This window comes from Pleurodeles waltl, chromosome 3_2 (assembly GCF_031143425.1).
Source record: "Pleurodeles waltl isolate 20211129_DDA chromosome 3_2, aPleWal1.hap1.20221129, whole genome shotgun sequence".
Lineage (NCBI taxonomy): Eukaryota > Metazoa > Chordata > Amphibia > Caudata > Salamandridae > Pleurodeles > Pleurodeles waltl.
In genome coordinates, this window is record NC_090441.1 from 44770471 (window position 1) to 44795174 (window position 24704).

General features: G+C 44.2%; 1 protein-coding gene across 5 annotated transcripts in view; it reads right to left on the reverse strand.

Annotated features, from left to right (window-relative positions):
- The window catches only part of DTX2 (deltex E3 ubiquitin ligase 2), a 357713-nt gene that overhangs the window by 260681 nt on the left and 72328 nt on the right, over window positions 1–24704 (reverse strand). For all 5 annotated transcript variants that reach the window (XM_069226713.1, XM_069226715.1, XM_069226711.1 and 2 more), the window contains exon 2: window positions 13927–14338. In XM_069226713.1, coding sequence (XP_069082814.1) covers window positions 13927–14239 — 313 coding nt within the window. In that variant the 5' untranslated portion in view covers window positions 14240–14338. The remainder of the gene's footprint in view (window positions 1–13926; window positions 14339–24704) is intronic.

Genomic DNA, 24704 nt, shown 5'->3' on the forward strand with positions numbered 1-24704 from the left:
GTCAGACACCAGCCCAAATTACACAGCAGCTTTTTGAGTATTCTTAAAGTACTTCTCATATGATCAATAAGAACTAGGAACTGGGACACAGTGAGGTTGTTTGGCTTCCCAATTTTATAAACATTCTTCGGAGTGTGTATCCACCACTGTGTATCCACAACCCAATTTTTCAGGAACCAGTTTGGGTTGCTTCTCTTTCAAATGCCATTTTCTTGAGGCTTGTCAGATACAGCCTTTGAACAAGGTGAAGGTCTCACAGCAGGTGTCAATGGGGATGTTCCAAGAAGGAGCACAAAAAACAAGGATACATAGAAGTGTAGATCTCTGCACCTGGCAGTCATCAGAATTCCTGAAGCAGTAATTGGAGAAAGACAAAAGGACAAGCCCTCTCTAGAAATGTCTTCACCTTGAACAACATTAACTGCAATCCCAACCCTCACCCCTACTATCTACCAAACGACAGTGCTCAGGAAGAACTAATCAGCAGCCCTTTTCTAAGGTACTTATCGGCTTTCTAAGGTAGTCCTGTCTTCATCCTTCTTCATTATTGTCTAGGTCTCCACCCTCAGGAATGCAGGCAATGCACTTTCACTGACCAGGACATAATCTTTATCCTCCATCCTGTGCAATGCTAAAGGTGGTGCATCCAATGTGGATACCATTGGCCCCAGTACTCAGATTTGCAGAACAAATAGAGTCATAGTAGTACCACAAATGTGCAACACACTCACTCAACATGCAAAGGCGAGCGCAAGGTACTGGGTTTCACATCACAGTGAAAATTGACATGAGAGGCATAAGTAGGCTTGCCACTCCCTGCCGCAGAGAAAAAGGTATGACCACACTAAAGGCTCACCAAACATTGTGCACTGCCACCATCGCTTTATGTGCGGCAGCTCAGGCATGGATAGCAGTCAAAGGACCACAATGAAGGCACACTTGGGAGTGTCTGTCCAGGTTCTGGACCTCACATTACCAGGGACATGCCTAGGCCTCTGTGCAGACACTAGCTTAGCATGATGCCAGGGCCAAAATAAAAGTCAGGATACCGGTTTCACATGCAGTCAGGTGTTCAGAGCAGGGGAGTGTGCACAGGTTGTTTACCATGCAGGGGACATTAGAGTTCCAACAGCTACTGAAAAGAAACTGAGTGACTACCAGTAAATCAGAGATGAATGGAAGAAATATAAGCAAAAGACATGCAGGATTTAGGGTTAGTAAGACACTAAAGGCAGAACCTAACCTGTCTCTTAAAATACTAATATATTGATGCCTAATAAAACTGGGACAGGTGGAATTACCTTATAACCAAACCCGGTCAAAAACCGCTACCTCGGATTGAGGTATTTATGAGGAGTAGTAAATACACCTTTTTACACTTGGAAACTAAGCATAATATGGGGAATCTATGTTAAAGCACCAAATTCTGCAGGTTTTACCTGTATTTTTTGGTATTTTCCCATGGTACATTTCAGCAGGTATGACCTGCAAAAATCTGTAAGGGTGCACTCTGATCCCTGGGCACACTCATATTTGAGCGGGGAGCAGAATTTAACATCCTGCTAGTAATCATGGCCTACGACTTAAAGAATGAAAAAAAAAAAAAAAAGTACCAGATCCAGAGATTGAGGGTATGGCTGAAACACAAGATTATCCTTTCTAGCCTTGAGTCAGGAGCAGAATATGGTCTGTTTCACATCATTTTAGAAGGTTCAAATACCAAAACATGGTTCTGTAGAGAGATGCCACCAGTATCAGTGATTCAGTGAGAAAGGAATCACAAGTAACATTTGTCCATCTTTATCCCGGGTCAGCCTGCAAATCATCTTCATTACAAAAAAAAAAAAAAAAAAAAAGGACGTACAGATTCCGTATCCACAGTCCAGAATAAACACATTTTCTGCGGATAGGGCATCTTGTCTCAGTCATTAGACAAACAGACGGCATTGTTGATGTTCATGCATTAGTGGTTAGAACACGCTGAGGAGTTATTAGATAAGTCCTTGGGGTAGGCAAGTCACATTGCTTAATATTAATAGTAACAAATCCCACCAGTCAATCAATAAATCAATCATAGCATTTGTAAAGCACAGCACTATCACCCCTAAGGGTATATGGGCACTGAGGGTGCAGTGTCTCAGTTGAAAAGACATGTCTTGCGTCTCCTTCTGAAGTCTACCAGAGAGGGAGGTGGAAAGGCAGGGTGCTCTAGGACTTGGCTGCTGTGTAGGAGAAGGATCTGCCTCCGCTGCGATGCGTGCGGGGATGTCTGTGAAGTTTAGCAAGGCACAGCGTAGTTGTCTTGCTGGGACGTAGAAGCTCAGCCGATAGTTGATGTAGGACAACCCTAGTTTGTGCAGAGCCTTGTATTCGAGTGTGAGGATTTTGAATTGGCATTTCTTTTGGATGGGGAGCCAGTGTAGGTTCCTGAGGTGTGGGGTGATGCTTGAGCGCTTGGGGAGGTTGAGGATAAGTCTGACTGCGGTATTCTGTAGAGTCTGGACTCTTAAGTAGCTGGGAAGACTCTCTGGCGTAGAGAGGGTTGCCATAGTCGAGGCAGCTGGTGGCCAGGGCGTGTGTGCGACTGTCTTTCTGGTGTCGGTAGGGATCCATTTGAAGATTCAGCGGAGCATACGGAGGATGTAGAAGCAGGAGTAGGCGACTGAACTTACTTGTCAATTCATGGATAGTTGGCAGTCGAGGGGGATGCCACGGTTTCATGCTTGATCTGTTGGAGAGGACATCAGTCGAATTCTGTTGACCACCAGCTGTGGTCCCATACAGAGTTGTTCTTCTCGAAGATCAGGACTTCCGTTTTGTTGGTGCTTAGTTTGAGACAGCTGTTTTTCTTCCACAAGCAAGTTTTTCACTAAGCGCAGTGTAAGAGGGGTACATCAACATTAGGTCATTGTAATACAGCTAAACCAGTGCAAATGCATTCTGTAAGTCATTGGTGACTAATGGCGTTCAGACCACTGTGGTTGATTCTGAAGAACAGGATGTTTTTTAAAGTTAAGGAAAAAAGGACTTGAACTGACTGAGAATCCTTCTCCTGCCAATCACTGAGCATCCATGAGGCACCACCTGAACAAAGAAGGCAGGTGTAACTGGGTTCTCATAAACTAGAACACTGTTGTAAGAGGGGAGAGAGATCATAAATGTTGATAGGTATGTTGTAAAGCGAGAGTGCTGTCCTGGGAGAGGGGACACTTAGCTGTGCCTAGAATGGCTCTGATTTATGCTGTCAGTGAAGACCAGTATAAGAACTGGCCCCAGACACTATTGTTAAAAGAAAACGCGGTAAGAGCAAGTACAACCTGGAAGCAGCTTGTTCAAGAGGAGACAATTACCTCACCAGCAAATAGTTATGACAGTGATCATTGTGATGATCCTGAAACTATAAAAAGGCTGTGTCTGTGATTGTGTCCCTGGCAAACACTCTGGTGGTTATTGTAACACCAGCACCAAAGCAGAACTCTGCATTTTGGCAGCACACTGCATATGTAACACACCTAAGCTGTATCACATGATGATTCAAATTAAATTTAAAGGTAACCCTGCTCCAGGTCAGTGGCACTAAGTCAAATCCACCTTTGAAGCGCAAAAGGAATAGATGAGCTATGGTAAACACATTGAATTATTTGTTCACAAGTAAGGAATTTAGTGAAAAGATGGAAACATTTTGTAGCATTCAGTTTTCATCTTTGGACACTGGAAGACCCATCCAGTAAGCTCCTGCTGCTAGTGGTACGCTTTAGAAACCATTTTAAAAGAGTCATAGTAGAAATTACTGCCAAGGATTTACCATCATGACATTTGATTTACAACTGGTTAATCGTTCATTACTGGAGGTTCCACTAAGCGCTCTCTCTCTCTCTCACATCAAACAAGGTTTAGTATCTTCAGCACATTAAGAAGAATCGCAAGAAGAGCACATTCAACTCTGTCTATGTACAGACATGCTAAGAGACGTATTTATTGCAGTTATGCTTGATATGATCAAGTGTTGAGCTTTATAAAAATAGGAAGTTTATTAGCCCTTATCATTCCGCGATACTGAGACTAAGTATTGCACATTATCCCATTGGGGAGGTATTTATATTTTGCCTACTGCATTCATTTGACCTCAAGGAAAGAAGAAGGCATTCACCAGATTTACAAAACAAACCTTAGAGGATCAGACTTTACTGGGATGTCCCACCTTCCAGAGAAAGGGGAAGAAAGGTGAAGGTTTCCATTCTTAAACCCAATTCAGACATTCAGCTCTTCTAGAAGAATGTAAAACAAATTTGTCCTGGACGAATAAGGTTCTACCCCCGCCTATGGACACTGTGCATAGGTGTTCATTTCTCCATCAGTGTCACTCTACAGTGTGTTTCCAAAGGGAAAGCATGTTCCTGATAGAGACCCAGACGAGAAGTAGGTGATTTAAGTTCTGATGGCTGAACCAGAACCTATGCAAGAGCAGGAAACGTAAGTTACCCATGATGGACATGTTTGATGAGGTCCCTAAAAGGTATACTTCATGACATTTGATATTACAAACTTGGAGGCGGTACACAACATCTAAAGCCATCATGCTGTCTGTGGCAGACATTGTTACTGCGTGAATCACAAGCATATACGGCGAATGCCAAAAGCAATATCAGAGGTAAAAATGGAGAGGGTGCCTGTGTAGACATTGGCAGGATGGCCATTCTCGTATGTACGTGGAATGACACAAGACCAGAGCAAAAAGGAGCCTGAAATGCAGAGTCTGGATTATTTGGAAATCGTGCACCATGACAAGAGGTTATGTAAAGTTCAAGGATGATAAATATAATACTAGTTTTAGTTAAGAGGCCGAGGACTTTCCCCAACTACTGATGTGGAGCGACTTGAACGCATAAACCCTGGGTCTTTGGCGGTCTACGCTCAGTGTTGTTGACCTAGTGAAGACGGCTGAAAACATTTGTAGTACCCTATGAATAAGAATGGACTGCTCTGTCGCTGTATGTCACAGATGGCGTGCAATCTATGATCTGATGTTCTGAGGGCCTCAAAATGGAGCCACTAAGTTGTTTTTGTTTTAATATAAATTCAATGCCTGCAGATGTCACATGTACTGAATAACCAGCTGATTTGTCCTTTCCCTAGCTAGCAGGCTCTGTATCCCCGGTATGTTTTTTAAAGATACTAATCTACATCCCATAGAAAAAGAGGGAACCTGTTACTAGCGGTTTGCACGACCATGCACTGTAGACTGATAGCTGTCACTTCTTCCCTATTGCTTCAAGAGACTTGCAGTTTGTGATAGCACAGGTATGTGCAGTGCCTTCTTTTGAATTGTTGGCAGAATTGGTAAGGAAAAGCAATTTGCCGACGTAGTCAGATATAGGTCTGGACTTTCAGTGCAGCATGCCCTAGTGATATTCTACTAAAGCACATGGCTAAAAGTTCAGTGGACTCAATTACTTTTATAATAGGTGTCAATGTAGTCGTGAGAGACAAAATCAGATACTCATTTCCCAAAAAACGAATAGTAAGAAATTCACAAAGGAAAAAAAAACGAGTGTATAGCACCAGCTGAACACTGAATGCATAAATCGTGCAAGACAGCACCTTAAAATAAGAGTCACTCATGTGGACCCCCTTGAAGCAGGTTGTCTGACATAACCCTGAGGCAGACGCTGCATACGGCAGTCAGAGGTCAGCAAGAAAACACGAAAAGTTTATGGTGAGGTGAGCACGCATATGGCTGCGTGAATAGTACAGAAAACACCTTGTGCTATCGAACAGAAGAAAAGGACAACCATAGAGTGCCAGAGATGATCTATGATGGGGAGACATCTAGGGCAAATACGGTTCCCTGCTAAGCCACAAGTCTGGAGGATGGCGACTGTATGTAGGAATAAACAATGCATCCAAACACTTGTGCACACATACGTACACACAAAAGTACAAACACAGGGGACGTGTACTAGTGGTTGTGTCTGTGGACTGGTATATATGCTGAATCAAAACATTCACATATGTGTATATGCAGTCACACGAGTGCAGACATTACATAAAGTATACACGAGGAACAGGCAAGAAACACGCTTAGGTAGGGAATGGATGAGGCCTACTAAATCTATGGCCATGTGCAAGGAGACAGCAACAGCCAGATATGTACACACTGGCAATCAGATACTTCTAAAGAGAAACACACACACAAAAGAATGAAGTGTGCAACTCCACATACGAATATACAAATCACCTGGTACACACGCACTCAGTAAGTAACTTATGGATCAGTTTTCTGATGGCTCCACTGCCTATATAACATTGTACTTTAATGAGGGTTGGGGTGGGCGGGCTAATAGGTTTGGTTGGACAGTTGCATTCGGTAATTCTGAGGCGCTTCTAGAAGGCAGGATCGTCTGTCTAGCAAGCGCGGTGACAAGATGATGGTATTCCGCAAGCTTTCTCAATAGTCCACACTTCAAAACTAGAGCATTGGCACAGAGGTTATGTTAGTGAGAAATGCACTTTAGTTGCGAAAAGTTTATGTGATGTTTACAAATTTGTTACTTACTGCTTAAAGCAGCTGTAAGGTTCTTGCTTTCCGTTGAACTGTAATAAATCCAGCTGTAACCTATTCTAGTTTATAATTATGAATTGTTTAGAATTCAAACACATAACAGAGGGAGGGTCTATATTAAATATGCTTTCTAAAATGCTACAAGATTCGAGCAAGACAAGGTGGGAGTCATTTGTAGTTACTGGAGTTTACAGAAACAGGATTATGTTGCTCAGGGTGTTGGTCAAGTAGGATCAGGATGGCACTTTTCTCACTTTTGCTTTCCTTCTCTGCATAGTGTCCTTGTGGATGGTTGGCATGGCATGGGGTAGCTCCCTTCCTCAGTGGGGTGAGATCAGTGGAAAATTAATTCTGCACGCCTGGACATCTCTGGGGCATATCCAGGTTTGCTGTCCTGTGGCACAGAGATGCAGCCTTCGACTCAGAGGATGGTAGCCAGGGGGAATCTAATGACTAGTAATGCTGAAGAGAAGGTGGCATCTGCCATTATGCCCCAGTGACCAGAAGATGTTGGAGTAAAACTTGCCACTGGCACGCTAAAGGAACATCATGAAAGTGACCACTTTTAAGGCAGGAAAGGGAGGTCATTGGTTTGCACACCCACCAACATTGGATAGAGGACTAGAGAGCTCTGCACCTTAATGCGAATAGAAATATAGTCCAGCTCCAGAGGTGAATCTCATTAGCCCAACTGCTGCGATAAAAGCGTGCACCCAATGTTAACAGTGGACCTGAGCAGGAAGGAGATCATTAATAAAGAGGACTTTTTCAGACTATAACTACCAGTGAAGAGCCTGAAACGAGAGGGACCAACTGAGACTCTGAGTGAGAGCAGGAGACAGTTGACCTTGTGTGGGGAAAAAAGCTTCTGTCCTCTTGGGAAGCTGTAAAATAAATAGAAAAAATACAGGAAGCCAGTGGAGATGGCAAAGAATAGTAAACTGCAAGGCCTAGCTGAAGCAGAAAGCAATAGCACAAAGCGAGACGGAATATCAGGGACATAGAGGAATAACTATAGCTGAGCTGATAATCAAAGTTGAGCAAATTTAATCCTCTGAAAACAGACATTGTGGGAGAAACTAAACTATTAAACAGAAAACAAGGTAAGGTAATGGGAGAGGTCCTCTAGACTTGTGAAAGTGCTGCTGATGATGCAAAATGAAGTAACAGAGATCCTAAAATAGCTCCTCTGAAAGAGGCAATCCAAGTACAAGGCTGCTTTGTTTGCTAAAGTAGGTTGAGGAACATGGGGAAACTAGCAGAGCTGAGACAAGTGTCAGGCCATCAGAAACACTAGTTACCTTAACGTGGTATCATGTAAATTTCATCTTGACGACCTCAATTACATCACTGTTTGGGGACCTTCCATCTTTCCTGGTTTCACTCTATAGAAACGGAGCAACTATTAAAATGTGATCGCCTGATGAACAAGTTACTTACCTTTGGTAACGCTTTTTCTGGTGGATACAGAAGCTACCTGTGGATTCTTCACCTTATGAATTCTCCCAATGCGCCAGCATTCGACGGAAACCTTCTTCCCAGCTCTTCACATCAACGAGGATGTCACAATTGGACGGCTCCGCACGTGACTCCGTTTGACGTCCTTGTGGCAATAAGAGGTCCTCGTCGGCATGCTGACTTCATTTTCACCCTTTTTTATGTGCCTTTGAGGCGAACAGGTCAAAACCGACCTGACGAAAACAATATATATATATATATTGCAATCTAAATACAATATAAACACAATATTTATTTATATAACAATATCCAAAAACAAATATAAAAAACTAGTAAAAGAAGTCTGGGTATGACCAGACAGGCAACGGGGAGGCGGGTGGGACTGTGAGGAATCCACAGGTAGCTACTGTATCCACCAGACAAAGCGTTACCGAAGGTAAGGAACTTGTTCTTCTGATGGATACAACTACCTGTGGATTACTCACCTTATGAATAGCGTCCCAAAGCTGTACCGCACTCGGAGGTGGGTGCCTGACCGGTCACACCAAGAAACACAGAACGTGCAAAATGGCCATCCCTCCTAACTTCTGAATTCAAGCAATAATGCTTCGCAAAAGTGTGGAGGGAAGCCCAAGTTGCTGCCTTGCAAATATCCACTACTGGAACACCTCTAGCCAAGGCCGAAGTGGCAGACTTAGCCCTGGTGGAATGAGATCTAATACCCTCAGGAGGAACCTTCTTTGCCAATGAATAACATATCTTTATGCAAAGAATGACCCACCTGGACATGATTCTCTTATGGACAGCTTTGCCTTTCATTCTTGCCCACACATCCAACAAAGAGTTGGTCATCCACACGAAAGTCTTTTGTTCTTTCAACATAAAAACTCAGAGCTCTTTTTGGGTCTAGGTGATGAAGTCTTTCTTCCCCCTCTGAAGGGTGAGGAGGAGGGTAGAAGGATGAAAGAGTAATAGACTGCCCCATATGGAAGGGAGTGACAACCTTAGGAAGGAAAGCCTTGTTCTCAACACCACCTTGTCAGCATAAAATGATGTAAAGGGAGGTTTGACACTAAGAGCCTGGAGCTCACTCACACGCCTAGCAGACGAGATAGATATAAGGAAAGCTGTTTTTAAGACTAACAGTCTTAATGAGCAAGAATGCATAGGTTCAAACGCTGAACCAATTAAAAAAGTTAAAATCAAATTTAAACCCCACTGATGCATAAGAAACGGAGTGGGAGGAATCTAATAAGAGAGGCCTCTCAAGAACCTAACAACTATAGGTGATTTACACATGGAAGGTTGATCAGGAAGGCACAGAAAATCCGATAGCGCCGATAAATAGCCCTTGACAGTCGCAACTGTACAACCCTTCTGTGCTAAAGTGAGGGCAAACATCAGAACATCAGATAAATGGGCCTCTAAGGGATCAATTTGCCTCTCTCCACACCAAGTAACAAATTTTGCCCATCTGCTGGCATAGACAGTGTTGATGGAGAGTAGCCTGGCCGATAAAATAACATCCACCACTTCTGGAGGGAGAGAAAAAGAACTCAGATTGCCCCATTCAATCTCCAGGCATGTAGGTGTAGGCTCTGAAGGTGGGGGTGTAGAACCTGCCCCTGCGACTGCGAGAGGAGGTCTGCCGTGTGAAGGAGACGGAGCGGAGGGCACAGTGAGAGTTGGAGAAGGTCTGAGTACCACACCCTTCTTGGCCAATCCGGAGCTATTAAAATAACTTGAGCCTGATCTTGGCAAATCTTCCTCAGAACCAGAGGAATCAGGGGTATGGGGGAAACGCGTAAAGCAACTGGTCGCACCAAGACATCTGAAACGCGCCCCCCAATGCTCCTTGCACAGGATAGTGGCAGCTGCAGAACGACGATGGGCAGTGCCCGTTCTCCCGAGTGACAAACAGGTCTATCTGTGGAAAACCCCACATCCGGAAGATGTGATTGACCAGGTCGGGATGGAGACGCCACTCGTGATCGGTTGAGAAATGCCGACTGAGACTGTCCGCACGAATGTTGAGAACCCCCAGCCAGATGGTTTGCTATTAAGCAAATCCAGTGGTCCTGAGCCCAGGACCAGAGCCGCAGAGCCCCTCTGCAGAGAAGATATGACCCTATTCCTCCCTGCTTGTTGATGTACCACATCGTGGTAGTGCTGTCCGTCAAGACCTGAACTGACTGACCGCGAAGGGACGGAAGGAAGGCTTTGAGAGCCAGACGTATCGCCCGCAATTCTAACAGATTGATGTGAAACATCTGTTCCACTGGTGACCAAAGACCAATGATCTCCAGGTCCCCCAGATGAGCTCCCCACCCTAGAGTGGAAGCATCCGTTATGACCGTGGCCACCGGTGGTGGTAGAAAAAACAGCCTTCCTTGGGAAAGGTTGGCATCCACAGCCCACCATCGTAGATCCGCTTCAGCATCTCTGGAGATCGTTATCGACTCCTCGAGATCCCCTTTGTGTTGAAACCACTGTTTGCGGCAGCACCACTGGAGAGCCCTCATGTACCAACATGCATGAGTGACCAACAAAATGCAAGAAGCAAACACACCAAGCAGACATAGGACCTTGAGGACTGAAACAACCGCTCCATTTTGAACCATTGGAATCAACGTCTGAATGTCTTGGATCTGCTGAGGCAGAGGATAGGCCCGATTCAATTTGGTATCCAGTACTGCCCCTATGAACAGGAGGCGCTGCGAGGGTTCCAAGTGAGACTTGGGTACGTTCACTGTAAAACCCAGGGGGAACAACAACTGAGTTGTCATTTGCAGGTGATGCAGCACAAGCTCTGGGGACTTGGCTTTTATCAGCCAATCGGTAAGGGAATACAGATACTCCCTTCCTTCTGAGATTTGCTGCAACCACCGCCATCACCTTTGTGAAGACTCGAGGTGCGGAAGTGAGACCAAAAGGAAGGACTGCAAACTGGTAGTGCTGCGACCCCACCACAAAACGGAGATACTTCCTGTGTGACTTGAGAATGGGGATATGAAAGTAAGCATACTGCAAGTCGACAGACACCATCCAATCCTCCTTGTTCAACGCCAGAAGCACCTGTGCCAGAGTCAGCATTCTGAATTTCTCCTGTTTGAGGAACCAATTCAAAATCCTCAGATCCGGGATAGGCCTCAATCAACCATCCTTCTTGGGAATCATTAAATATCTGGAATAGCAACCCTGACCCCTTTCCTGCTCTGGAACCAACTCCACTGCACCTTTTGATAAAAAGGACTTGAACCTACTGCTGCAGCAACAGGAGATGATCTTCTGAACAAAACAAAGGAAAGGGAGAGATGGGAGGGGGAAACTCCCAGAAAGGAAGGGCATAACCTTTCCCCACAATATTTAGTACCCAAGAGTTTGATGTGATTAACTCCCACTCGTGGAGAAAATGAAATATCCTGCCCCCCTACGGGAGAAGCACGACTTAAAATGGATGAAAAACTAGGGCTGCTTTCCATGTTGTGCTCCCCCAGAGGAAGAGGATGAGGCAGGGTGCTGCTGTGTGGCTCCTCGTGTCCTAACCCTCCCCGCCCTCTAAAAGATCTATATGGAAGGTTGGCAGGCTGTTGAGTTGTGGACTGAGGTCTTCCAAGATAAGCAGCTCCCCGGCCAAACCCCCTAAATCTCCGAAAGGATCTGAAGGGAGTAGATGTAGAAGCCTGCAGTCCCATAGATCTTGCCATGGCCCTGCTGTCTTTGAAGCGCTCTAAAGCAGAGTCCGCCTTGGCCCCAAACAACTTTTCGCCGTCAAAAGAGAGGTCCAATAAAGTTGCCTGGACATCAGTCGAAACACAGAAGACCTTAGCTACACATGTCTCCTGGTGGCCACCGAAGTACCCATTGCCCTGGCTACTGAGTCTGCTGTAGCCAGACCAGACTGATCTGTTTGGACGCAGCTTGGGTGTCCAACAAGAGCTTGTCAAACTGCCCCTGCATATCCCTCAGCAAATTCGGCACCACAGCTCTAGTCGTGTCCATCAGTGCATGAGCATATCTACCCAGCCCAGAGGTAGCATGGACTGATTTTAGGGCCATACTACAAGATGAGAAAGTCTTTTTAGCTGCTTGCTCCATCCTCTTGGACTCCTTGTCCGATGGGAGTAGCAGGAAAGGAACCAGGTGCAGAACGAGCAAAACAAGAAGCCTGGACCACTAAGCTCTCAGGAGTCAGATGTTGGGATAAAAATCCTGGATCCCCAGGAGCAACGTAACAGGCTTTCTCCAAACCTCCAAAATAGGTTCCGTAAGAGCATCACTGAAAGGGAGCAGGGGCTCCACGGAAGTGGAGGAAGGATGTAATACCTCCGTTAAAATGTTTGTTTTAACTTCAGAAGATGGCAATAGAAGCTCCAAAAAATCTGCAGCCTTCCTTATGATTGGGTGATAGGAAGCTGCCTCTTCCGTAAATTCACCCGGGAATGAAAGATCCCACTCAGGGGAGGTATGCAGTCCACTAGCTGAGTCCAGACCCTGAAACTTTCCCAAGGGCTCAGAAATCTCTCCTTCCTCCAATAATTGTCTCTGGTATTCTTGCTCTTCCAAGAGCCTCAACGCTCTCCTCTTTGACCTCAGCCTGGCTTTCAACCTCGGCGTCAACAGAGTTAGCCGATGTCGATGACGCAGGCTTCAAGACAGATGGACTTGGCAAAGGAGAAGAAGGAGATGCACTCCGTCCCGACCGGGACCCAACCGGTGCCGGAGTTGACTCCATCGGCATCATATGAGGGGACGTCATCGGCGCCGAACCAGCACCCGCAGCCTGATAAAAAGGCTCAAACGGAGCAGACTTGTATGGAGCCAGAGAGCCCAAGGAAAACGCTAATGGACCCGTGGGACCAGCCGGAGCACCAGCATGGGCCATAGTTTTATCAAAAAAGCTGAACATAGCATTCAGAAAAGCCGCCGGATCCGCTCCCAGAGTCGGGAAGGCAGGAAACCTTTGTTCTTCATGCGGCGCTTGGGTCGGATCTGGAACCTGTGTCACCGACTCCTGAACCAACACAGGCGAAAATGAGTTGGAGGACTCTACCACCTCGATGAGTGATGGCGCCGGAGAAGCCTGAGGACTTTGAGGTTGGGGAGTAACAGTAGGACTGACCTCCCACGGCGTACGACGGCGTCTAGAGGGGAGACTGAGATCGAGTCCGATCTCTAGAAGAATGGGGTTGAGAATCGTGCTGGCAATGCTTCTGGTGTGACCTCGACGACTTATGGGATGAAGTGTCCCTTGTCTGTGATCTCCGGTGACTTCTGTGTCCTTTCTTCACCTTTGGTAAGAAGAGCTTAGCTTCTCTTTTTTCAACACCTTTGGATTGATCTTTTTGCCAAAAATGACCCTTCCACGTCGTGGTCTGAACTAAGACACCATAAACAGTCTTCATGCGGGTCCCTGACTGACATACGACCCCCGCACTCACGACCAGGCTTAAAACCGGACTTCTTAGGATGGAGACATTGTAACAGGTACAACAAGACACCTTCGAAACAGTAGCTGTTCGAGAGCTAGGAGAAAACTGTTAGCGTCGACGGTACAGAAAAAAGGGAACGGACGTCAGCATGCCGACGAGGACCTCTTATTGACACGATGACGTCAGACAGAGTCGCATGCAGAGCCGTACAACTGTTACATCCTCGTCGACGTGAAGATCAGGGAAAAAAGTTTCCATTGAATGCTGACGCATTGGGAGAATTCATAAGGTGAGGAATCCACAGGTTGTTGTATCCATCAGAACTCCATCTTACTAGGTGGTTATTTTTCTCTTTCAACCCTATCCAAAGAATATATGTATATTTGTGCACATATTACATGTTTCAATTGAAATTATTATTCTGTTTTTGGGGCAATACGTAAGCATCTCAATGACATTAAAAGTATTTCTTACCTGTCCCCTGCCGGAACTGCATCATGCTTGGTATGTCAATGCTGTAAGGCGTAAGGCGATAGTCTGCTTGGCCCAGAGAGATGCAGGTGGAGGCATTGCCAGACGCCCCCTTGGATTGCTGCTGGAACTGCAAGCACTGCTCAATGTAGTTGCACACTCCTCCACTGTACGGCCTCCAGTTTCCAAACTCATCCTGCCATTCCCACACAGCTACAACAATTGGAACAGATTGCCAGGGCATGTAGTAGGAGGTACTGGGGGTGCCGGGGGTGCCAGCTGTGCCAGTTCCAGTGGAAGCAGAACCTGCAGCCATCTTCCAAGAGCCTTGTTTGATTTCCTTCAGAGTTATACAGCCATTTATTCTAGAGTCGTATTGAGCAACACATCCTGTTTGTCATGTCATTTTCCAAGTCTAGAAATAAAAAATAAAAGAACATTTTTAGTTACTTTATTTCAATTGCATTTTGGTAATCTGTATAAAATCAGGCAGTTATCACTGCCAGGTGATCATCACCCTAAATAACAAACACTTCATTCATAGCAGGTCGCCATCTTACAACCGTGCAACAGGTAATTCTTTCCTCTAAAAGCTGACCAATCCTCCATACCAGTGGGGCGTGCCACTGTATGTCAAGAGATGGAAGGCTGGTGTTTACTAGGTTCGTTGGAGGCCTAACCTGCAAATCCAGGTTTACCAGAGTACCTAAGATCAGGAGGAAGAAAGGATCTTCCACTCATCTATCTTCTTTTCCTTACTTTCTTTACATCATTGTCTCTTGCTTCCTTCCTCTGCTCCATTTTCTTCCTCACAGTCCCCTCTCTTTCTCCTACTTCCTTTCTCTTCCTCTCCTTCCTTTCTCTTCATCACTGCTTTATATCTTTCTTCTCATCTTCTTCCTTTGTTTAAAGAGTACACAGCTCCAAACATTAATTTGTGTGTCATTATTGGCTGTATTGTGTATAGCGTACTGGTTGCTGCTGACATATGTTTACTTGTAGATAGCTAGAAGGTCTGCAAGGGCCTCACAAAATATATTATTACTAATGTCCTTGGTGTCCTAACTCTCAACTTGTATCACGACACTGAAAATACAAGACTAAGTTAGGCTCTCACCTTTCAGTGTGATTCATACACAAAGGACAAAACTGATCTTTGGGGACCCTCCAAGTTAACCTTTGCTAAAGCGCTCGTGACATTAATGCTGTATACTCACTGGAGCAGGATGGAGACACTATGGGCTGTGTTTAAGTTGCTTTGACTTTATGTACTCTTTATAACACCCATACATTAGGCGGTAGGTCAGGATGCTTTCCAGTGACAAGAAGTATCTCTTACTACCAAAGAGGTACGAGACCTATTGTGTTGTTTGCAAGTTAAAAAGGCTATCAATATTCATTTTAAAGAAATACCACAACAAGCTTTTAGAAATTATAACATGCAATTTTATCACTGAGCTTTTGTGTTTACATTTTTCTTTGATCTCTGCTCGGCTCACTGGTATTTTACTGGTGATTGTTTATAAAGGAATTGGAAAGCAATTCTGTCATTCTAGTATTTTAAGAGCTTCATAAACCAGTACAAATAAAACAAAATAATAAAATCTGAAGGTAGGAACAATTTTTATAAAGACAAGAGAACACAGCATACACTTATATTGCACTGTCATGTTTTTAGATAGTCAAATGCTATTTCTGACTAGATATCTATAGGATTTCCAGTCTGGTACACACATGGATGGACATCTTCCAAAAGAGATTCGTTTAGAAGTTTTATTTTTATTTTAACTCTTTTGAGTCTTTGCTATTGAGCCTGCATACATGAAAGTAAAGTGCAAGTGGCTGCAACATCATTTCTGTTGAGACAAGTAAGGAAATATAGAATAAAAGAAAGCATTGTTTATAACAATGAGTGGTTTATGAAGGGCTACAGTGCATTTTAGGTGAATACAATACAATTTTAATCTAGGTAATGAATCCTTATGGTTTGTATGGATTAAAGAATAGGACTATCATGATCACGTAACATTTCTGTACGATACCATATGTGTTGTAGTACTGTTTGGAGTTATACTTTATTTAACTATAGAGCTCTCCTTTATTCTTCAAGATACGCTGTTGACTGCTGGACACTATTGAGCATTTACAGAGCTGCATACATGGAACCAACACGCTTTGCTCTGGATATTATTTTTCAAATTTCATAACAGTACACTACCACACAATATTCCCGTTTTCAGTTTTCTTACCACAACGATCACAATTTGCAATATGCATCTCAGAAAAAGACTGTTTTATAACAGACAAATGTTTTTTGTTGTTGTTTTTTTTAATACGTTTTTTATTGAGTCAAATACAAGAACATTAACTTAACATTGCCAGAACAGAGATATGCAGTTTTGGATATGTATGAATAAAGAATATTGTACTTATAAATGCATATTAAACATGCAAGTGAATTAGGCATATTCAGCAATATAGTATCAAGGACTCCAAGTTTGAATAAAAATAAAAAAAAGACGAAAGAGAGAGGGAGAAGAGATATAGGGATAGAAAAGGGAATCAAGTGATCACCATATGGAGAGAGAGGTAATAGACAATTACAGTAAATCTAAGATGAAATAAGTATATACACAAAGAGAAAAACAGGAAATATATTGACATTTTTAAAAAGGAGGAGAAAAATCCATTTCCTTTGCAGTGCATGAGACATAGTTACTTAATGACAACCAAAGCTGATGACTTTTGAAGAAAGTTCCTGTTGAATCAGGCTTACAGCTGTCAAGTCTATGAAGATAACATACAGAATTCCACCACTGTCTGAGAGTAATGTTCTCCGAAGAAATCCCTTTCTTAAAACTACAACCAGTGCCATTTTAAGAAAGTTTGGGGCCAGGACAAGGCCTATTTGGGGCCCCATGTTCTTAACAACACTAAACGTATTATCAATTTTCTGCCTCAAGCTTTCATAATACCACACAATACTGAATTATAGATTACATTTTCAGAAACGGACCACACAAAAAGAGCAGAATGATCAAGCTGCACCACGTCTGACAGCCAAACAGTACTCAAAAGTGCTTGGTAATTGACATTTTGCTCACTTGGATTTTTTTTTTGTCTGGCAACACCACTGTTTTATGTGGAATTCAGTGTCTAAACAGCTGGTGTCTGCCATTGTAGGAAAATTAGGCTAATGGTGTATTGGTAGTTGTTTAGTGTGATAGTGGATAATATTAGGATAAAACATTTGCACATAGCGTTTTACACTGTAGTTTTATTTTCCAGATATTGGTAATACCAAATAAATTAAATTTCACAACTGGATTTTGTGCTGCGACAGGGAAAACCAAAGCACGGTAGCAAGAATTTTCACCATTACATCAGGTGAAATTTTATAATTTAATCTTCTATTCTCTTCCCGTGCCTTCTGCCTCATCACTTGTGTGTGTACACTTCTAGGACTAGACAATGCCTTCAGCTCAGCTGAGTAACAGAAATGGCCAGAGACAGGAGGACAAAGGTGAAGAGAATGGTACAGACCGGGGTAAAACAGAGGGCAAATAGAGCAGAGATAGAGGTGAGGAAGAAAGATGGGTGAGATAGGTGTATACGCAAGATGAAGAAAGAAAGGAGAGGCAAACTGAAAGAAAGATAAAGACAAATAGGTAGAGAAAGATAGAGTTAGAGATACAGAAAAGGAAATTTAGAGTGTGATAATGGTGTGGTATGCTGAGAGGTGAGTTAGACAGTGGTAGAGCGTCAAGAATCCAGACTGGCTGTAAAGCAGACTGTTTGCTGGAAACCTAAAAAACATCTCATCAAGAAAAAGAACTCACAATTATTCCTTACTTACCTCATCTTAAGAAAGACAAAGTCAGGATCCTCAAGAAACAAACTATGGCTATGACGAAGTGAGTTTTTGTACAGTATTTGTCCCTGCACGGCAGCCACCATGTCTCTGAAGACATTAAGGTCAGTGTTCTAGCCTTTTTCAATGTGAACCCTCCAAAGCTTACAATGCGCCTGCGCACTATCGGGACAGCGCACTTCAACTATTTTTCTTGATGGAGAGCAGTGTCTCATGTTTGCGCTCACTCTGACTGGAACTTTCTGAGAAGGAATTCCTCATTTGCGAGTATCCACCCGAAGTTTATTTTGGTGTGCACACCTGGGCATGCTCTCTTCAGTAGTGTTGCAGAAGAAATTCCAGTTCGTAGGAACTTCACAAAGCACTCAAGAACAAGTACGCTCTGCCCTGGGCATGTGGTACACCACTTTACATGGGACTTACAGGTCAATTAATTATGCTAATTCTGGCTAGACCAATGTCACCATGTTTTAGGGGAGAAGCACATGCAAGTTAGCACGAATTAGCAGTGGTAAAGTGCACAGAGTCCTAAGCCAACAAAAAGATACAGCTAAAAAAAAAAAAGAGGTAAAGGCACTTAGGGGGTAATTTTGACCCTGACGGTATTCCGCCACATCTGCCCCGGCGGTGATAATCCGCCTGGGCAGTGCCGCTTGCAGCGCTGCCCAGGGGATTACGAGTCCCCCTCCTGTCAGCCTTTTCCTGGTGGTTTGAACCGCCAGGAAAAGGCTGGCAGAAAGGGGAGTCGCGGGGCCCCTGAATAAGTCGCTGAATAAGGTTAGCGGCTTTAGAGGCATGGCTACAAGTTTTTGAGATATCATGGTGGGTGTGATTCCAGGGTTGTCTGTTGATGTGGGGGTCGTCACGAGTGGAACTCCTCCTCATCCTGGTCCTTGATTTATATATGGACTGGTTAGGGGTTGGCCCCCTCCCTGGGCGTTTCTTCCCCCCCCCACCCCGAGGTGGCGTGTGCGTGGTACCTTCGATGTCATATGGGCGTTGTTGCACATTTTATCTGTTCTGTCAGTGCTCATCATAATCATAATGTTCTTTTTGTTTGACAGTTGTGGGACTGAAATGCACTGCACAAGCTGTATAGTGGTTGGCGCCACTAAATCGCTGTGCCCATTACGTTTATGATGCTTGGCTTGACCTTGTCTGATACTATAAATGTTTATTTTCTTATGCTTGCTAGGTCAATACACAATACGTGATCTTGGGTGGGGACCTCAAATGGGTACAGTTGTTGGATGGTCGACTGCCTGTATTTTTCCTTCAATGTAATATGCTATGATGTAGTGCATAGTTATATGAGTCCCTTTCTATGCATAAATGAACAAGTTAAAAAAGGATGCATGTCACATCCTACACGAGAACCAAGAAGTCAGGAAGGATGCAGACCTCCGTTCCAATGCACAAGCAGGACCATAGTGGAGCTGGGATTCTTTCAACTTTACAGAGTTCTACAGGGACCCGCATCTCAGTATCTCCAAGACAAAATCAATTCCTACCACTTCACCTGCCCACAAAGTATTGCCAGGACGACCTTGCTAGTCACCCCCAATATCAGATGCAAAGGTGACAGACAATTTGAAATAATTGGACCCCTCCTCTGGAACAATTACCCACTGGTATTCACAAAACACACAACCTCATGGCCACACTAAAAACCTACCTCCCCTGACAGTAACCAACAGGTCGTGGAAAGTAGAACCACACAAAAAAGAACAAATTATGTAAAAAAAAATAAAAAAAAAATAAAAAAGATTGTAATACCCGACTATGAGGACACCAATATCACTTTGCAAGAACCCTGCAACAGCCTCAGACGATGTTGCAACAGCATGCCATGGCTAAGAAGGATCAATGGAACAATGTCATTCTGCCTCAGAGGGAAGAATGCCTAATAGTGACAATTCTATTACTAATATGTCATAAATGCAACATTTATGACAGGCCTTGTGATGAAAATTCCATTATTGCTATGTCTGTGCTGGTGGGGTTATTGTATCCATGGCTCCCCTTCAGTGGGAAAAAATACATTCTGCAATGAGTACTGTACAAATAAACGTAAAACATGTAGCTACAAATTAAGCCTTCCTTCAGTGCTTGTTAATTGTACAGTATTTATCAGTTGCAACTGTACACAGCACCGTCGCATTATCTGCCCTAGGTTAGCACACATTGTTTTTATAAGAACTACATGTTTTTGGGCTCCACATCAACATTATACATCCTTGCACAGCATATCATGGTACAAGGTATCCTACCACACTATCAGATGACAAATTCTCTACCCTTGAAACTCATCTTTCCTTCCTCTGCCCAGCAGCAGAGGAAGGTGGCCTAAGAAATAGGTGGACGATGCACAGATTGTTCAGTATCCAGATCATGCATGCAGACCACAAGAAGATTTCATATTTTCAAGAACCATTTTCACATCCACTGGCAGCAAATAATGACAAATAACAATCTGAATTTCCAAAGCGCAAAGCAGATTGCTGCAGAAATCAGAGTGCCCATTACTCCGTTCACCCCACTAGTGTAACTGTGAACCTCAGAACATTTGATGAGGGTATGTCCTGCTCAGCTATTCATACTGGCTATTTAGCAGAACAAACTTCTAATTTGTTGAAAGACAGCAAATCAAAACAAATGAAACAGCCTGCTGTTCCTAGAGCAGTCCATGGAGGTGTGGGCAGCCAGAACTGGCATGCTTTTTCCCCACAAAGTCTACTTTAAGTGTCTCACAAGAAAAATATGTTCTGCGGGTGAACCCCAAAAAAGTGAATATGGTAGAATCCTACATTCTGTAAAATAATAGCTGTAAGAGACAAGTTACCCAGCGTTTTTGTCTCTCTTAAACCTAAGAAGGCACACTTTTATAAAATGAAAATATTCTGCCCAAACAGAGGAATTAACGAAGGAGAAATACAAGTGTAATCAGCCTGTACAAATTTTCATCAGACAAGGGTATTTGATATATGTTTTTGCCTTTAACCCCTTCTGTGCCTAGGATGTAATGGCAACGTCCCGCTGCACAGTGCACCTGTGCCAAGGACGTTACAGTTACGTCCTGGCACTGGCCCATGCGCCAGGGCAGGGATGGAATGGAAAGTGCTTCACCTTCCACCCCTGACCCCCCACCTAATGACGTCAGCGCGAAATTGCACGCTGACCTCATCATAGGGTGCCGGTGCGCTAGAAGCCATTTGCTTCTACCACGACCTCAGAGAAAGAGGTGAGTTTCTTCTCTGGTAGGGGGTGGGGAGGGGGGAGGGGCAATAGGGGGGAAAAAAATCGGGCAGCAGGAATGCCCACTAGACACCAGGGATTTGTTTTTTTTTGTTTATTTTACTACAGGGGGTCATATTATTTATCACCATTTCTGCCCCCCTTGGGGCCAGAGCGGCCTATTATTTTTAGGCCGATCTATGGACGGCAGGGATTTTTTTCCGTTATTTTTTTTCTGTGTGGGCGGGGGTGGTCCCTTGGGCAAGGGTAGCCCCCCAAAGGGGGCACAGAAATGTTGGCCATTTCCGCCCCCCTTGGGGGCAGATCGGCCTATTTCTTTTAGGCCCATCTGCCCCCAGGGGGGCAGAAGCTACTTATGCACCAGGGATAGCGTGTGTGTGTTTTTTGTTTGGGGGGGTCGGCCCCTTGGACTAGGGTCGCTTCTCATAGGGGCACATTACTAATGGCAATTTCTGCCCCTTTGGGGGCAGATCGGCCTATTTTTTTTTAGGCCCAATTGCCCCCCAAGGGGGACAGAAGCTACTCGGGCACCAGGGAGACGGAGAGGGAGAGTGTGTGTGTGTGTGTGTGTTGGTTGTTTGGGAGGAGTGGGGGGAGGCCCCTTGGGCAAGGGTCGCTCCTCATGTGGGCACATTACTAATGGCCATTACTGCCCCCCTTAGGAGCAGATCAGCCTATTTTTCACCACTTAGGCACCAGGGATCGTATGCGAGTGTGTTTTTTGTTTGGAGGGGCGGCCCCTTGGGCAAGGGTCGCTCCTCATGGGGACACATTACTAATGGCCATTTCTGCCCCCCTTGGGGGCAGATTGGCCTATTTCTTTTAGGCCCATCTGCCCCCGCAGAAGCCACTAAAGAGCCAGAGATAGTTTTTGTTTCTGTTTTTCTGTGTGGGGGGGGGCAACCCCTTGGGCAAGGGTCCACCCCTCAAACGGGGCACTTGACTGTTGGCCATTTGGGGGCAGGTCCACTTAGGCACCAGGGATTGAGTGTGGGGTTTTTGTTTGGTGGGGGCAGCCCCTTGGGCAAGGGTCACTCCCCATGGGGGCACATTACTAATCGCCATTTCTGTCCCCCCTTTGGGGCAGATTGGCCTATTTTTCTTAGGCCCATCTGCCCCGAGGGGGGCAAAAACCACTAGACACCAGGGGAAATTTCTCAATCTTTGCTGGTGGGGTGTTTGTCAACTGGCAAATTATTTACATTTGTGATTATAACGGTTTATTTCTCCTTTTTGTTCTAGTTCAAAGCTTTGCTTTGACTCCTTGCAGTTTCAGCAGTGGTTGACCTGCAGTTTGCGTAGTTGCATGTTTTAGGTAAGAAAAAACAATTCACTCCAAACGAGTATTGTTGCCATGCATGAGTAACATTTTTGTAAGTGGTGTACTAAATGCAGGATTGTGTGTGAAATTGTCCTTGGATTTGTGCACGATGATATTTGTGTTGTCTTATGTCTAATATTCTTTTCTTTTCTTCTCTTTAGTGGGATTGCTATGTCTGTGCAGAGTAGCTGCTGGTGAGTCTAGTTTTTCAGGCAAGTGAGTGGTATAGTTGTTGAGTACATAACTCTTTGTGATAAAACCACACTTTGTTTATTACTTATCTTACACAGTGCTGGTTGTTGGTGGTGCATTTGTCCAGTTACTTTTCGTAGGAAGGATAATGGCTAGCCGCGGGATGACCGCTCAGCAGGTTATTGGTATGCTTTTTGAGTCATCTTCTGATCATGATTATGAGACTGAATCTGAGGCAGAGGAGGAAGTGAGAGATTCTGGTAGTAAGTGTTCTGGCCGAGAGGAATCTTCTGATGAAGCCACTCTCAGTGCAGATGAAGGGACTGTTTTAGAGGAGGACACTGATGTGCCAATAGTGCAGCAGCCTGGGGCTGAAAGGCTTCCCATTGGAAGATCTGAACTCTTGGTTGCCAAAAACATGGAGCAGCCAGAGTTGTCTGTCTTTACTGGTCTCCCGGGGTGTAGAGTGAACACAGAAAACTTTTTGGCTGTCAATTTCTTTCAGTTGTTTATGGATGATGTATTTTTGGAAGAGATTGTTGAGCAGACTCATTTGTATGCGGAGTAGTATTTGAGGGACAATGCTGCCAGACTTAGGCCACACTCTAGAGCTACCCAGTGGATTCCGACAAATTTGAAGGAGATGAAAAAGTTATTGGGTTTGACTTTTTTGATGGGGTTGATAAGGCAGCCGTCACTGGCTTCTTATTGGTCTACTAGTCCCTTGATGGCAAACGCTATATTTCCTACAAACATGAGTCGTAATCGGTATTTGCTTCTTCTTCGGATGCTGCATTTTGTTGACAATGCTTTAGCCTTACCACGAGATCCCCTTGATTCTGACCGTCTTTTTAAGATTAGGCCTGTCCTTGATCATTTTGTAGATCGTTTTTCAGAGGTCTATGTTCCAGGCAAAGAAATACCTGTGGACAAGTCTTTGGTCCTGTTCAAGGGTCATTTGTTTTTTAGGCAGTACATTCCTAGCAAGAGGGCACGTTATGGAATTAAAATGTATATGCTGTCTGAAGGTAGTACAGGATATGTTTATAATTTCCGGGTCTACAATGGTAGGGATTCCAGTATTGACCCCCCTAGTTGTCAGCCCACTTTTGGAGTTAGTGAGAAAATTATGTGGGAACTTGGTAGACGACTGTTTAATAAAGATCACCATTTGTAGATAGATAACTTCTACACTGGAGTGCAGGTGTTCAATGAATTGTTCAGAGAGGACACTGTTGCTTGTGGCACAATCCACTCTAACCGGAAAGGCTATCCAAAGGAGATTGTCTGTAAAAAACTTGAGAGGGGACAGTGTAGTGCCTTGCAGAATGATGAGCTGCTAGCTCTGAAATGGGCAGACAGTAGGGATGTCTACATGCTAACTACTATCCATGGTGAGAGTACTTCCCCTATGACTGTTTGGGGTGAGGTCGCCGAAGTGCATAAACCTGTGTGCATTTTAGATTATAATAAGCACATCCAAGGTGTAGATAGAGTTGATCAGAGGTTGGAACCTTATACTGCTGTTCGTAAGTCCTACGCTTGGTATAAGAAGTTAGCAATTGACCCTTTTCATTTGGCAACTTTTAATGCTTTTGTTGTGTTCAAGAATAGTTCTCCAGAGTAAAGGATGACATTTGTGAAATTTCAGGAGTCTGTCATAAAAAGCCTTGTTGTGGTAGAACAAGCAACAGTTCCTAGAGAAGTAGTGGTGGAGGATGTGGCTAGATTTAGAGATCGCCACTTTCCTGATCACATTCCTCCCACGCCCAAAAAAAGACTTTCCCGCTAAGAAATGTAGAGTCTGCGCCCGAAGAGGTATCCGGAGGGAGACTCGTATGTACTGCCCCGACTGTCCTTAAAAAGCCTGGGCTGTGTGTAGCTGGCTGTTTCAGGAGTTACCACACCTAAAAGAATTAATGGGAACTACCGTGAGCGTAAACTGCCTGTTTTATATTTTCATATGTTCAGTTTCACGGTTAGCAATACTGTCATGTATTTAGTTAGAGCTTTGGTGTTTGTAGTTTTTTACTTATTTATAATTAGTTAGTGGTTTCTTTGTTGTTTGAAAAATAATTATGGCGGTGTTCATGGAGTAGCGCTTGGCTGGTGGTGTATGTGGAGTGGCGATTGGCTGGCAGT